Below are 13,664 nucleotides of genomic sequence, written 5' to 3'. Positions count from 1 at the left end.
ACAAAGTAAACAGCAAGTACTGACTGAGATTTCAACTAGTTCTAATCTTAACAGTAAACTCTCAGTTCATGGTCACATGTCTCATGAAGTCATTTTAATCCGCCAACCACATGTGCCTAAGAATACTGTGAAAGGTTTCTGTAGGTTAATCCATCCATCCATTTTCTTCCCCTTATCTGGGGCCGGGTCGCAGGGGCTCCCAGACCTCCCTCACCCCAGACATGTCCTTCGGCTCCTCCAGTGGGACCCCAAAGTGTTCCCAGGCCAGCCCAGAGACATAGTCCCTCCAGCGTGTCCTGGGTCTTCCCCGTGGTCTCCTCCCTTGAATCCATACCATGTGTATTTTTAAGTGCTTAATTAGTTTGTTTACAAAATAAAGATTTGATAGTTGAATATTTATTAACATATAGATCAGCCTCAACTTAAACAATGACTATAGTAATAAAATGCAAGGTTTAGCCATTACAAGAAGCTGCCAAAAAGCTGACTGTAAAGGTAAGTTTAACATTCTGGGAACTTGAAACAGACATTCAACTTAAGGCTATCCTATAGTTGTCAAGCTTGGTTTTGAAATGACTGACTGTTGAGGTAATATACAATAAAACATGGCTTTTAAAAATTATTTTGCATTATGGTTATTAAAGTCAAACTGTTTAAGGCTATTGCAATATTTACAACTTCCTTTTTAATAAAATATAGCTACAGAAAGTGATTTCTTGCTCAAACTTCACTTTGCAAAATATCTGTTTCTGCCCAACTATAGGCCTACTGTACATACTACACATACTTGAAGGTAAGAGAAAAACACAATCAATCAATCAATCAATAAATTACAACACAACAAAAAGTCAATAAAACAGGAAAGGCAGTTCTCGCTCCAGTCTCTAACTTACTACGGCCTGAAATTGTCATCCACTTCTGTAAAAACATCACTTAAGAAATACTCGGACACATCGGTTGGTTCATCATCGGAGCTCTCCTTTGTGTCACTTTGATGGACGACTGGAAGCTAAAACATAAAACAAACAATACAATGCACATGCTTTAGATTTAGTTTTTTTTGTTTTTTTAACCCAAAATGTAATCTTTTCTGCAGTTACCTGAGGTTGTTCCATGACAGATTTTGTAGGAGTTTCTTTGATTTTCTCCGCTGAAGGAGTTTCAGGAGTTTCAGGAGATTTTAGTGCTGCTGTACATTGCCTTTGAGGCCGTGGTCCCCTGGCTTTAACGGTGGATTTATTATTCCTAAACACATAGAAATAGAATACAGTTAAATATGCTTTCCAAATGAGCATTAAGACAGCTGCAGTACATCGAGAAATCTGCTACTTGGGTTCTGACAAGAACCAGGAAGTACAAGCATGTAAATCCTGTGCTCAGGTCTCTGCACTGGCTCCTGTGGCTCAGAGAATATGTTAAAGCAGCTCTGCTTGTGTACAAGTCTCTCCATGGCCTAGCTCCAAAGTACATCCCGGAGTCCCACATGTTAGTGCCATATGAACCATCTTGCACTCTTCAGGAACCGGCCTCCTGAAATAGTTTTCCTGAAGATGTGAGACAGGCTTTTGTACTTTGACAATGTTTAAATCCAGGCTCAAAACTGTTCCATTTAGCTGTGCATATGACTGAATGTTTTTTATTCGCCACTCTTCTCTTCTAATATTAATTTTATGATGATTATTTATGTTTTGATTTGTTTGGATTGTGATTGTAATGCCTTTCTTTTTCAATAAAGCACTCTTAATTATTTGATAAAAATAGTTAGTAAATAGTAAAAAATGTAAATTATGTATAAACACTTTCACAACATCCATACCTACTGGACTGTTCCTTTCCTCTAGTCCTTTCTGTGTGAAATTGTTTGACATCAACATTTCTTTGTGTTTCATTAGCAACTGACGCTTCTGATGGTTGCCCTTCAGTCAGTGGGTCATATTGTGCACATGGAGGATCACTGGAAGCTTTCGTTTTTCTAAACAAAACAAGAAATATGACACCATCACTAAACACACATAATAAAGAGAAAACTCATGTTGACCGAATAACCTTACCCTTACCTTTTTTGCCTTTTTTTCCCTATTGTTTCTGAAGTTTGAGCTGGTGTTTTTTCATCGCAAGCCACTTTGTCTTTATTCGATTTCCCTGTAACTGAAATGTTGCCACTTTCCACCTCTGTGAAAGCATCTTCTACTAGATACTGGGACACACTGGTGGGTTCTTCGTCCAGTAAGCTGATCACAGTTGAGTCATTTTTAGTGACGCACTGTCCAATGGAAGGATCACATGGGGCTTTTGTTTTTCTGAAAAACAAGAGTATGTATTTCAGTTTGGAACCACTCTTTAAAGACCTTCCACCCTTTACCTTCGCCAGAAGGGAACGTACAAATGTGGTACTCGTGATCACTGTACCAAAGTCCTCAAAAGAGACACCTTTATTGACGTTTAGACTCAGTCATATACCTGTAAGAGTTTTGCAAATTGCACGTAGCATACCACCTGGAATGTGAGTGGCTGTTTGTGTTGGCAGAACCAAGCACAGGCTAAGAGACTGATTAGCAAAAAATTCTCAATACCCTATCAGCAAGTTGGACAAAGCAGCCCACGCACCTACACACTTCATTACATGAAATTAGACCAGTTTTTCACAATAATGGTAGTGCATCTTTGGATTATGTTATATTTATCTGTGTGTGGTCTTTAATTCAAATTTTAATTTGGACACAAAATTAATCTGTCCATATATTTTTCTCACCTATTTTGGCTTTTGTTCCTTATCGTCTCTGCTGTTTGACCAGCACCAGTAGTGTCATTTGATTTTACGGGGACTGGACAATCATCACTTTTCACTTCTGTAAAGACGTCACCGATGAAATACTGTGACACATTGGTGGGTTCTTCCTCTAGAAGGCTGCTCTCAGTTGAGTCACTCTGGGAGACAAGACGCTAAAACAGAAGCAGTGATGTATGTTAATGTGATGTATAACAATAGCAAAGATTTGCATGTTTAGTTTTCCCACCTCAGGTGTACCATGTAAACTGCTTTGTTGGTTAGACTCTTGTGTTGACCCTGGAACTGTGCAGCTGGATGATGAAGAATCTTTCAAGTAGTCCAGGGAAAGTGCTTCAGGTGATTTTACGGCTGCGGATTTTCGTTTTTGCCATGAGTTCTCAACTTTAGCTTCATTTGATGCAAAGATTTTCCTAAACAGAGAAAATATACTATATACACATACATAGACATTATATATATATATATACACACAAAATATAGCCACAACCAGCAATGATCAGCCCTCGCACCTACTCTGTGGTCCCCCCTACACCCCTTTTTAAATCCAAGATGATGGACAACCTGTAAGAGGGTGTGGTCACAACATAATTGTTTTATTCCAATTGCCATAATGCAACTGGCTACTAAATTTGTTTTGGCTATGCCAAAGTTTTTGTCAAGACATCTCTTTGGAAATTTTTCGTTTGTTGCCATGGCAACACAATGTGAGATGGGGTGTGGGCGTCATTGATTTATTTCAAATTTCACTGAAATCAGAGTTTGTTTGTGCAAATGGGAGCAATTAGTATAAACTCTAAATTCCAAAATTCTGGGCTTCACCACACAGCCGACTTAAAACTTGTGCCAAAAATATGGATAACTTTTGATGCTCCACCCCTTAAAATAACGTGTACAAAACTTGAGCCCGTTTTGGTGACATTGTTTTTATAAACAATCAATGTCGAGTTTCATGACTCTACGCCGTTGGGCGTTGATGAGTCATTTTATTTATTTTCGTGAATTGGAAATAGCCAGAATGTAGAGAAGAGCGAGTTTGAATATTTTTGTGAGTTTTCACCATTGTTCACTGAGTGAACAAAGCTTTGTGATACTAATAGGCCCTTCGCCAGCTTCTACCACGTGGGCCTAATAAAGATTTTATTATATTTATTTGCATATAATTTATTACTATAAGCAGGAATAAAAAATAAAAAAAGTAACTATATTTATGTTGTCTCACCTATTTTGCCGTGTGTTCCCACTTGTCTCAGCAGACTTCCTCTTTATTTTGTTGGTGACCAAAGAGTCATCACTTTCTTTCTGTGATGTACTATTGATATTTTCAAACATTTCTCTGCTTTCAACCTGTGCAGGATCCTGGGTTCTGTCTGTATGCTTGGTTGCTTCCTTCGCAGTCAAATTTTGTCTTTTACCATTTGGTTTCGTATCAGCAATATCTGGATTAAGAAATGACAAATCAGATTAGTTGGAATATGACAGTAAATGTGGCACAGTAAGTGTATGATGTAATAATACATTACCTCTGACTGGAGTTTGGCTCTCTATTGACGGAGTATTCATTATATTACTATTCCTATTGTCCTCAGGCTCTGATAAATTTAGACTTCGTACTGAAAGCTTTTCTGTTTGGTATAATAGAACATAAGAAATTCAGCAACAAATATACTCTAGCAATAAAAAAACAACTCAAAAATCTACCTTGAGGCTCTACCAGTATGCTTATGTCCTGGTAACAAAAAAATCATTAATGAATAAAAAAGGGTTTTTCATAAAACGGTTCATAGATGTATTCTTATTTTTACTTACAACAGAGGGTGCTGATGGTAGATATTCTTCTACACAAATGTGGCCAGATCTGAGAGCAGCTTTTTCTGGCGTTGGAATGTCAATGTTAGAGAGAGAGATGTCAATTCCCGCAACAGGTGGCACCACAGGCTCAACAGGATTTCTATAGAATTAAGAGGAGAATTAGTTTTCAGATACAGACAATGAAACCCCATTGTAAAACCTTATCAGACTGTAAGTAGATAAAAGCAAACCCTAGCCTTTGCTGCGCCTCAATAACTGATGGAGGGAGACAAGACTTGGGCTCAGAGTCCACAGCTTCCCCCGATGGACAGACCGGTATCTCAGTCAAAGAAAGAATGAAAAACGGTTCATCTGGATCAGATGGGACATGATCTGGAAGCACTTAAGTAAATATTATGTTATTACTTATGTAAAGAAATATGTTAAATCTGTAAATAGTCAGAGCTACTTACTGCTGGGAAATAGATTCTGGTATTGAAAGTTGTTCTAGATCAATAGAACATATTTGGTGAAATTATTTGCAGTATGAAGAGTGTCAATAGTAAATAGAATGGATCATTACCTGTACAGAGCTGTCCTGCACATTACTGGAGCCTAAAGCCTGGAAAGCTACAGCATTATTGTGTTGAAATGTAGAAGAAGGTTCCACAGCACCATCTACTGGTCTTGGATGCCCGGTGGAAATTTCAGAGGTTTCCAGGTGAATACTGGAGGAGGCCCTGCTGTTTTGACAAATGCCTGTACAAAATAAACAGTGTTTACTAAGATTTAATCAAATAAAATATTGTTTATAAATTGTGGTATTACGTTTTTTTTCCTTCATAGCTCTAACCTGTATTATTAAGAGTGGTATCCGGAGGTTGTTGCACACTTTTGCCAGAATCAAATGTTGCACTGTAAACAGTGTAGAGAGACAGTAATGATTAAGCACCAAAGTCAGTACAAATATGACTTATATTTCAAGTTTTTCTTACCATTCCAGCTCAGATACAGAACTTGATTTGATATTTGTGAAGTTTGTTTTTAATCCACTTGGAGCCTGTTCCATGTCCGCCGTGTCCACGGTGCCCAATGAAATGTCCAACTTGGAAGCGACTGCACTTGATGAGGTTGGTTCAAGGTTTACTGATTTGTCCTCATGTGGTACAGCTGAAGTGCTTTCCTGGAGGCTTTTTTGTTCAGATGTTGCAGCAACAGAACTTGCTTTTACAGTTGCATGGCTCTTTTCTTTAGCCTCCACTTTTGACTTTGTAGTTCGAGGCGATAGGACTAAATTGGGCTTAACCTTTGGGATCCATCGCCGTCTTTGATGCGTACCAAGTTTTGAGCTTTCTGAGCTTGGATGTGACTGTTGAACAGGCCCGGTGTTTGCAGTTTTGTCCTCTTCTGAAGAATGATCACTTTGGGTTGAATGCATGTTTCCAGGCTCATCAGTTGTACTCTTAACAGGTTTGGGTTGATCTGGAGGTTTCTCTTCATATTGGACAGATGCTGTACCACATTTCTCTTGTAAATGGCTCAAATATGTATGAAATGTGCTTTGAGATTCAGTTTGTTGAGTTTGTTCTTGTCGACTGGTTTCAGAGTTTGGATCAGGTTCTATTCCCTGGCTGTTAAATGTCAATGACTCCTGGTGATGGTCTCGATATGATACTGTGGCAGATTCTGAGACTGAAAGTGCAGGTGACTGGGGCTCACCTGTTGCTGCAATTTCACACTCAATCTGCCTTTTTTCCTCATTGGTAACACTTGATTTTGAAGACAATTTTGTAGCCCTTGAAGCACACCCAATGTTTGGCTTAGGTTTAAGATTCGAGAGTCTTCCTTTCCTTGATATTGGAGAATTATTAGCACTTACAGAAGCAAGTTGAGAAGTAGTGGTTTCTCGTGAGCTACAGGATTCATCACTGGGTTTAATGACTTGTGTATCAGAAGTGTGTGATTCTGGCATCTCATTCCTTGTACTGAGTGATGCTAGATTTTTAGTGTTGGATTGTCCTGAGACCGTCTGAGTGGAATCCTCCTCATATTCTAAAGATCTGAGCTGACTGGTTGTTGCGATGTCATCAGAAATCTGTGTCCTTTCTTCAACAGTCTGTGTTGTGGTCCTTAAATTACAAAGAACATTTTGCATTGTTGTTGTGTCCTCTTTGATCAAAGACAAGTTATTTGTAGTTTCTGGAGTAAGTTTAGTACACATGGCTGTCTCTGGTATTCCACACTGATCATAACCAACTTGTTTATTAGAAATACAGGACGCTGGCATCACTTTTGTTGCATTGTCTGTTGGTCTGTTTTCAGTGTGTGATGGTTTGGACACAGCCCGAGTAAATTCCAGTTGTTCTGAAGATTGGGGATGACTGATTGTTGCAGTGTCCAATTCAACCCGTTTGGTTTCTATAGCAGCCCCAACAGTCTGTGTGCACAGCTTTGTAGTCCTAGAACCAAGGTTAGGCTTAGGTTTTATCTTAGAAAACCTTCCCTTCCTGAGAGGTGACGACTTCTCTTGTGTGCTACACAATTCCCCACTAGATATAATAGCCTGTGTGTCAGAGGTATGAGTCACTGGTAGCTGTACTGTTGCGCTGTCTTCAGTTGATGGTTGTGAAACTGACTGAGGGCATTCTTCTAGCTGCAAAGAAGACTTTGATGTATCATCTACTTCAATGCATTGGCTGCTTTCAATATCTGAAAGAAAAACATTGATTTTACTGTTTGACTCTCCTATTTTAAACAAATAGTGAAATGCAGTTCTCACTTGATGTGTGATCTGACATCGATGACTGACTCTCTGTCGGTTGGGACAGACTAGCCAGATTTCCAAACGTCAACAAGGTTTGAGCAGCCTCGTTGTAGCCTTCATCCCCTGATGCTGAAAACAGTGATTTATTAAAAGAATATAGCTCTCCGCAAAATATGACTATAATAAAGCATAAAATACATACTTTCTGTATGTTCTGAAAGGAAGTCAATGACATCCTGAAAAAGAACAAAAGAAAAGAGTTTACACGTTGCAATAAAATATAGTTATTAACTACAAAAAAGAACAAGGATCTTACAGGAGCACATGCATTATGGGAAACTTACAACAAGCAGGTCCAGCTGATGCTCACAGGGTTCAACAGTGCCGCTTTCATTTTGTACTTGCTCACATGAGTCATCAGGGCACAGAGCATTCTTGGACAAACCCAACACATCAGGCATGTGGGTCAAAATGTCAAGCTAAGTGTGAAATGAGGGGAGCCATACAGGAGAAGATGCATTTGGAAATGAAGAACCATGCACAAAGAAGAACAGATCAACAACCAAATTAAAAAAAAGTAGGATGACGTGTTTAATGCAAGAGCTATTATAATGACATGAGTGATTGGTTATTATGAAGGTGAGATAAACTAGTGATTCTGATTTCCTTACCTCTTCCATCGTCTCCTCTACCTGTGGGACCACAGGTCTGGGCGAGCACAGACTGGCCGGCACAAACGCACTTGTACTGTTCTCATCGTCGTCATGTGGTGCATCAGGTTCCTCTTCTTCATTGTCACTCTCTTCTGACTGGGAGGCTCTGAGTGTTATCAATTTGGGTTTCTTTGACTCTTTTGCTGATTGTTGTTGTGCTGATCTTCCCGTTCTTCCCCTCTTCCCAGAGCCTTTGCCTTTGGCTTTTGTAGCAGTCTTACGTGCAGGCGAGGTCATAGTGGTATCTGATGAGTTTGTATCCTCTTTTGCCGGGTAATTTAAGGCTTGCACAGGTTTGGAAATTCTCCCAGATCTACAAAAGCCAGCAATGAGTTCATGACCAAAACATCTGCTTGGAATTTAAAATAAGACTAAAAGGTTAACACATACCTAGTTGGTCTTGATATCAGCACAGTGGTCTCTTGATCTGAAGAATCATTGTCAGATATTTTCTCTGTAGATTTTTGTGATGAACAGGTCTCTTTATTAATCTAAACAAACATATTGTTTAGTGATAAATATATATATAAATACATACAGATTAAAGGAAATAAGGCCCCACCTGGCCCTCTACCATTTCTTCACTTGTACTCTCGCCTTCAGAAACTGTAGCTTTGGACTTGAGTGCTGTTCGACTCTTAGAACCAATGGGATTGAGTGCGTTTCCTCGTTTCCTTGATTTGGCTTCTGTACTCTTGGCAGAATCTTCAGTCTTTTCACATCTAAATTATTGAACATAATTTAGGACATCACTATATAAGACATATATACACTCACCAGAAGGATTATTAGGAACACCATACTAATACGGTGTTTGACCCCCTTTCGCCTTCAGAACTGCCTTAATTCTACGTGGCATTGATTCAACAAGGTGCTGAAAGCATTCTTTAGAAATGTTGGCCCATATTGAGAGGAGCATCTTGCAGTTGATGGATATTTGTGGGATGCACATCCAGGGCACGAAGCTCCCATTCCACCACATCCCAAAGATGCTCTATCGGGTTGAGATCTGGTGATTGTGGGGGCCATTGTAGTACAGTGAACTCATTGTCATGTTCAAGAAACCAATTTGAAATGATTGGAGCTTTATGACATGGTGAATTATCCTGCTGGAAGTAGCCATCAGAGGATGGGTACATGGTGGTCATGAAGGGATGGACATGGTCAGAAACAATGTTCAGGTAGCCCGTGGCATTTAAACGATGCCCAATTGGCACTAAGGGACCTAAAGTGTGCCAAGAAAACATCCCCCACACCATTACACCACCACCACCAGCCTGCGCAGTGGTAACAAGGCATGATGGATCCATGTTCTCATTCTGTTTATGCCAAATTCTGACTCTACCATTTGAATGTCTCAACAGAAATCGAGACTCATCACACCAGGCAACATTTTTCCAGTCTTCAACTGTCCAATTTTGGTGAGCTCATGCTCGTGTAGCCTCTTTTTCCTATTTGTAGTGGAGATGAGTGGTACCCGGTGGGGTCTTCTGCTGTTGTAGCCCATCCGCCTCAAGGTTGTGCGTGTTGTGGCTTCACAAATGCTTTGCTGCATTCCTCGGTTGTAACGAGCGGTTATTTCAGTCAACGTTGCTCTTCTATCAGCTTGAATCACTTGGCCCATTCTCCTCTGACCTCTAGCATCAACAAGGCATTTTCGCCCACAGGACTGCTGCATACTGGATGTATTTCACTTTTCACACCATTCTTTGTAAACCCTAGAAATGGTTGTGCATGAAAATCCCAGTAACTGACCAGATTGTGAATTACTCAGACCGGCCCGTCTGGCACCAACAACCATGCCCTGCTCAAAATTGCTTAAATCACTGTTCTTTCCCATTCTGACATTCAGTTTGGAGTTCAGGAGATTTTCTTGACCAGGACCACACCCCTAAATGCACTGAAGCAACTGCCATGTGATTGGTTGATTAGATAATTGCATTAAGGAGAAATTGAACAGGTGTTCCTAATAATCCTTTAGGTGAGTGTACAATAGATATAATTACACAAAATCAAAGCAACATCTTTACTTACTCATCTTCTGGAGGAGCAATTCCTTCAGAATCTGCAAATTGCCAAGACGTTAAACTTGAAACAATAAAATCAGAGAGAATTTGTGTCCGTTCTCACCTGGCACATTTTTTGTTTTCCCTTTCCTTTTCTTTTTGTCATGTTGTGGATCTGGAGAATGATCATCTTCATCTTTTCTTTTGCGTTTGGGCTTGGGGGCTGGTGCTTCCTCATTACAGAGGTTCTCCTTCTCCCCTTCCTGCTCCTCATTGGACATTTCATCTTCAGTTTCCTCCTCCACATCACTCAAATTGGGAGTAGCTTTTTTACCTTTGAAGTGACCAGGAAATCATACTAATAGAAACATTTTTAAAATTAAGATAATATTCAAGTAACATGAATCTCACCTTTTGTTTTTCTTTTATGTTTTTTAGGAGTTTGTTTTTTCTGAGATACTGACTTTAGTTTCTTTTTACTTTCCTGAAATTCAATAATCTTCTCCAGCAATTTTTTAAAGTACTCCAAGTCCAGTTTACGCCTGTCCTCTACAGAAAGACGAAGACTTCCTTTTCACATATTCCAAATAATGTTATGGAGATATAAAAGTTCAATTTAAAGCAAGGATTTTATTAATTTCATAACTTACTAAAAGCTTTGTCAATCCTCCAGGCATTATGCCGCTCCTCCTTTTTAAATTTGTTCTTTAAAAAAAAAGAAAAAAAAAGAAAAGAAAAGCAAGTTAATACTATTGTACACACATACCCTATGATTGCATGCTTACCTTAATTTCTGATCGAGCTCTGTGAGGAAAAAGCTGACAGATCATAGTAAAATCTGTGCCCACCATACTGATGGCTAAAAAGAACATGTCCGTCTCTGCAAAAAGAAAAACACAAGTTAATTGTCAATGTCTTTTACACAAATAATGTTAAAGAATGGGTTAAAACATTACCTTCAGTAGACCAGGGTTTGGTGTGGGTCCCTTTCCTGAAGCTTGAATAAGTCGTTGTGGACCCTCGTTCAAAAATAGGATCTCGATCCTGAATTGTATTTGGCCCCTTCATCCTCTGAACTTCCACAGTTAAGCTAAAACAAACATCATTTATTATTTGAGGGCTTGTTTGCCATAAAGAATAACAGTGGATCAAAACCGTAATGATGACACAACTTTTGAACATTGAAAACCAGCATACAAGTGTTACAAAAAACTATAAAAAAGACCTACAAACCTTTCTTCATCAATTATGAGTGTGCCATCCTCTGCTACTTTGACTTGAGGGACCATTAGTGCATCTTCATCCTCATCTGCCTCCTCTTCCTCATCCTCTCCTGCAGCTGAAGTGGTTGCTGTCATTTCCCCCTGACTAGGACTAAGCATGTTTGGTTGGACTTCTGTTTCCTGTTCTCTCTCTGGTGATCTAGGAGGAATGACAAACAGTTTAAATTAACTATTGAGTGAAACCTGTTATGTTGTAGGATTTCAGCATTCATTTTGACACCACGATTGTGCATTTTTGATTCAAAAATTATAATAAATAAAGCATAAGAAAATATTTAGCCACGTACGCCTCTCTTTCAGGGGATTGTGGAGTAGCAATCTCATTTTCCTGCTGAGACTCTTCAAGGCTTGATCTGTATTTTGGGAGAAAATGCAAGAAATACAGAATTAATTATTATTGTTGTTAGTTGTTGTTGTTGTCAGCTAGCTTTTTAGATAAAGAACACTTACGACATGGGATTGGACAGTGGGAGATAATGAATAAGGTCTCGCATGGTCATTTTGGATGGATCTAAATCATGCTCGTTTGCACGTGGCTTGGCCTTTTTTGATTTCTTAAAGTTTAAAAAGTACAGGTATTAAAATAGAATATTATATAAGACGACAGATGCGTTACGGTCAAACATTTTGAACTTACCCCTTTAAGCATCTCTTCTTTTAGCAACTGTCTGAGTTTTCGTGCCTTTTCAAGCCTCACCAAATCAGCTTTATCATTGAGGAGTTGACTCAGAGAAAACTGTTGTGAGGATGTTGTAAGATCAGTTTTAGACACCAGAGTTTTTGCTTTCTCTGATATTTCAATAGTTTCTTTGTCGGGTATAGATGGTGGGACTAGAGCTTTGGGGGAGATTTCTTTCACTTGGCTGCATGTCTGTATTTTGCCAGTGTCAGCAGGGTGGTGTACGGCTTTGCTCGAGACTTCAGCTGGTGAAACGATGTCTGTCTTGGACAATATGCAGTCCTTTGAGGACAATATTTCTTGATCAGGTGTAGTAGAATTTGTCTCAGTTGTAGTTGCTGTTTTGATAATGACTGGATCTGGACTTTTGATAAGAGGAAGCACTGGTTTGACTGGAGACTTGGGAGTTCGATGAAGAGCAGAGGGACGGCCTGGTACCACTTTAGGCTTCACAGAAAACCTTTTTCTCCTCTGAATTGCAGATGAACCCTCTCCACTTTGGTCAGTTGAATCTCTTAAATAGATAAGTTGATGGAGAAGCAACATAAGTAAAAACAGAGGGATTCCCGTGTTTATGTTAGAAAAGGAGATATAAATGACTGACCCTTGAGGTGGCTCATTCTGGGCTTCAGCAGATTTGGCGTCAGTCACAGAAACGGGAGTCTCGGCTTGACTGGTGGCGATATCAGAGTCCTTACTGGATAAAGGGGGTTCCTGGGGTGTCCCAGCTGTTCTCCCAGTGGTTCCCACATTAGGGCGAATAGATAATCTTGACCGCCGAAACATGTTAACCTGTCAAAAAGTAGATGAAAGAAGCAAACCGTAAAAAAGATTATACCGTATAAAAGCCTCACTCGTGGTGACTATTAGCTAAACTTTATAATCACGTTTGTTGTCTGATTGTGCAGTGACAAGTGAAGTGAATAGAAACTTGTTTGGACGTGATGAACCGGAGTGTTTGTTGACAACAGAAAAAGCTGTTACAACAGAAGCTTCTCTAATAGTACAGCTGATGAAGAAAGACTTAGAGAACTAAAAATTTAATGTAAAGCGTCTATATTACTTCCGCGTTTTACCATAAACTGTTTCAAACTGATTGCAGACGTTTGAAATTGGCAGTTACAAAAAACAGGATTAGAGATTTCCGTCCCGTTTATTGCCTCCGCGCGGCATTGAGAGCATTAAAATACACACGAGAGGATTATATTATCATTATAAACACATACTTGTTATTATAAGGAGTCGTCTGGTGAAAAAATAACCCATTGTTAGTGAACAAAAACCTAGATTTTGTAGAAGGGGATAAGAAGACCCCTCGCGCACGCTACTCCGCCATGTTTACTGTGACGCAAGGTGTCATCACCGTAAAGCATTGTGGGAAGCGTAGTTTTGTAGAATGAAAAAATTCATATTTCAATTATAAATGAAGCAGTGACAGTAAAAAGGTAAGTAGGCTATACACACCAAAATACAATTACTACTTTGTAGCAACTATAAATCTGCCACGTAATCATTGTAATTAACAGGCTTATTTGTGTTAGATTGTATGATTGATAGAAGTGTTTGGCTGTATAATTGGCCTATTGACTTATATTATGATCTTTGAAAGCATTACAATTTTAAATACATCTCTATAAGAG

At 39.2% G+C, this 13,664-nt stretch overlaps 1 protein-coding gene across 4 annotated transcripts; it reads right to left on the bottom strand.

The window, feature by feature from the left end:
• Positions 1-380: 380 nt before the first annotated feature.
• zgc:162472 (uncharacterized protein LOC553495 homolog) lies at positions 381-13,388 on the bottom strand. Of its 4 annotated transcripts, none has more exons than XM_055231394.1 (33): positions 13,251-13,388; positions 12,629-12,816; positions 11,983-12,538; positions 11,796-11,899; positions 11,633-11,698; positions 11,296-11,484; positions 11,019-11,152; positions 10,848-10,942; positions 10,713-10,767; positions 10,474-10,611; positions 10,187-10,396; positions 10,091-10,121; positions 8,619-8,778; positions 8,447-8,547; positions 8,015-8,369; positions 7,688-7,822; positions 7,546-7,579; positions 7,359-7,472; positions 5,575-7,288; positions 5,433-5,494; positions 5,163-5,338; positions 5,053-5,086; positions 4,831-4,981; positions 4,598-4,739; positions 4,490-4,517; positions 4,312-4,413; positions 4,011-4,227; positions 3,018-3,219; positions 2,753-2,943; positions 2,058-2,300; positions 1,817-1,972; positions 1,101-1,245; positions 381-1,009 (listed from the first exon to the last, which is right to left on the bottom strand). In XM_055231394.1, exons 2-33 carry the CDS (start codon positions 12,808-12,810, stop codon positions 893-895), a joined length of 6,339 nt encoding a protein of 2,112 aa, XP_055087369.1. In that variant the 5' UTR covers positions 12,811-12,816; positions 13,251-13,388; the 3' UTR covers positions 381-892. The 4 variants fall into 4 exon arrangements, with proteins under 4 accessions (XP_055087369.1, XP_055087371.1, XP_033845922.1 ...); XM_055231396.1 differs by having other exon boundaries at positions 3,018-3,201; positions 4,837-4,981; XM_033990031.2 differs by having other exon boundaries at positions 3,018-3,201; positions 13,251-13,352.
• Positions 13,389-13,664: the final 276 nt, after the last annotated feature.

The sequence above is a fragment of the Periophthalmus magnuspinnatus genome, chromosome 23 (assembly GCF_009829125.3).
Source record: "Periophthalmus magnuspinnatus isolate fPerMag1 chromosome 23, fPerMag1.2.pri, whole genome shotgun sequence".
NCBI lineage: Eukaryota > Metazoa > Chordata > Actinopteri > Gobiiformes > Gobiidae > Periophthalmus > Periophthalmus magnuspinnatus.
The sequence above is the reverse complement of the archived record's forward strand: the minus strand, read 5'-3'. Positions and strand labels throughout refer to the sequence as shown.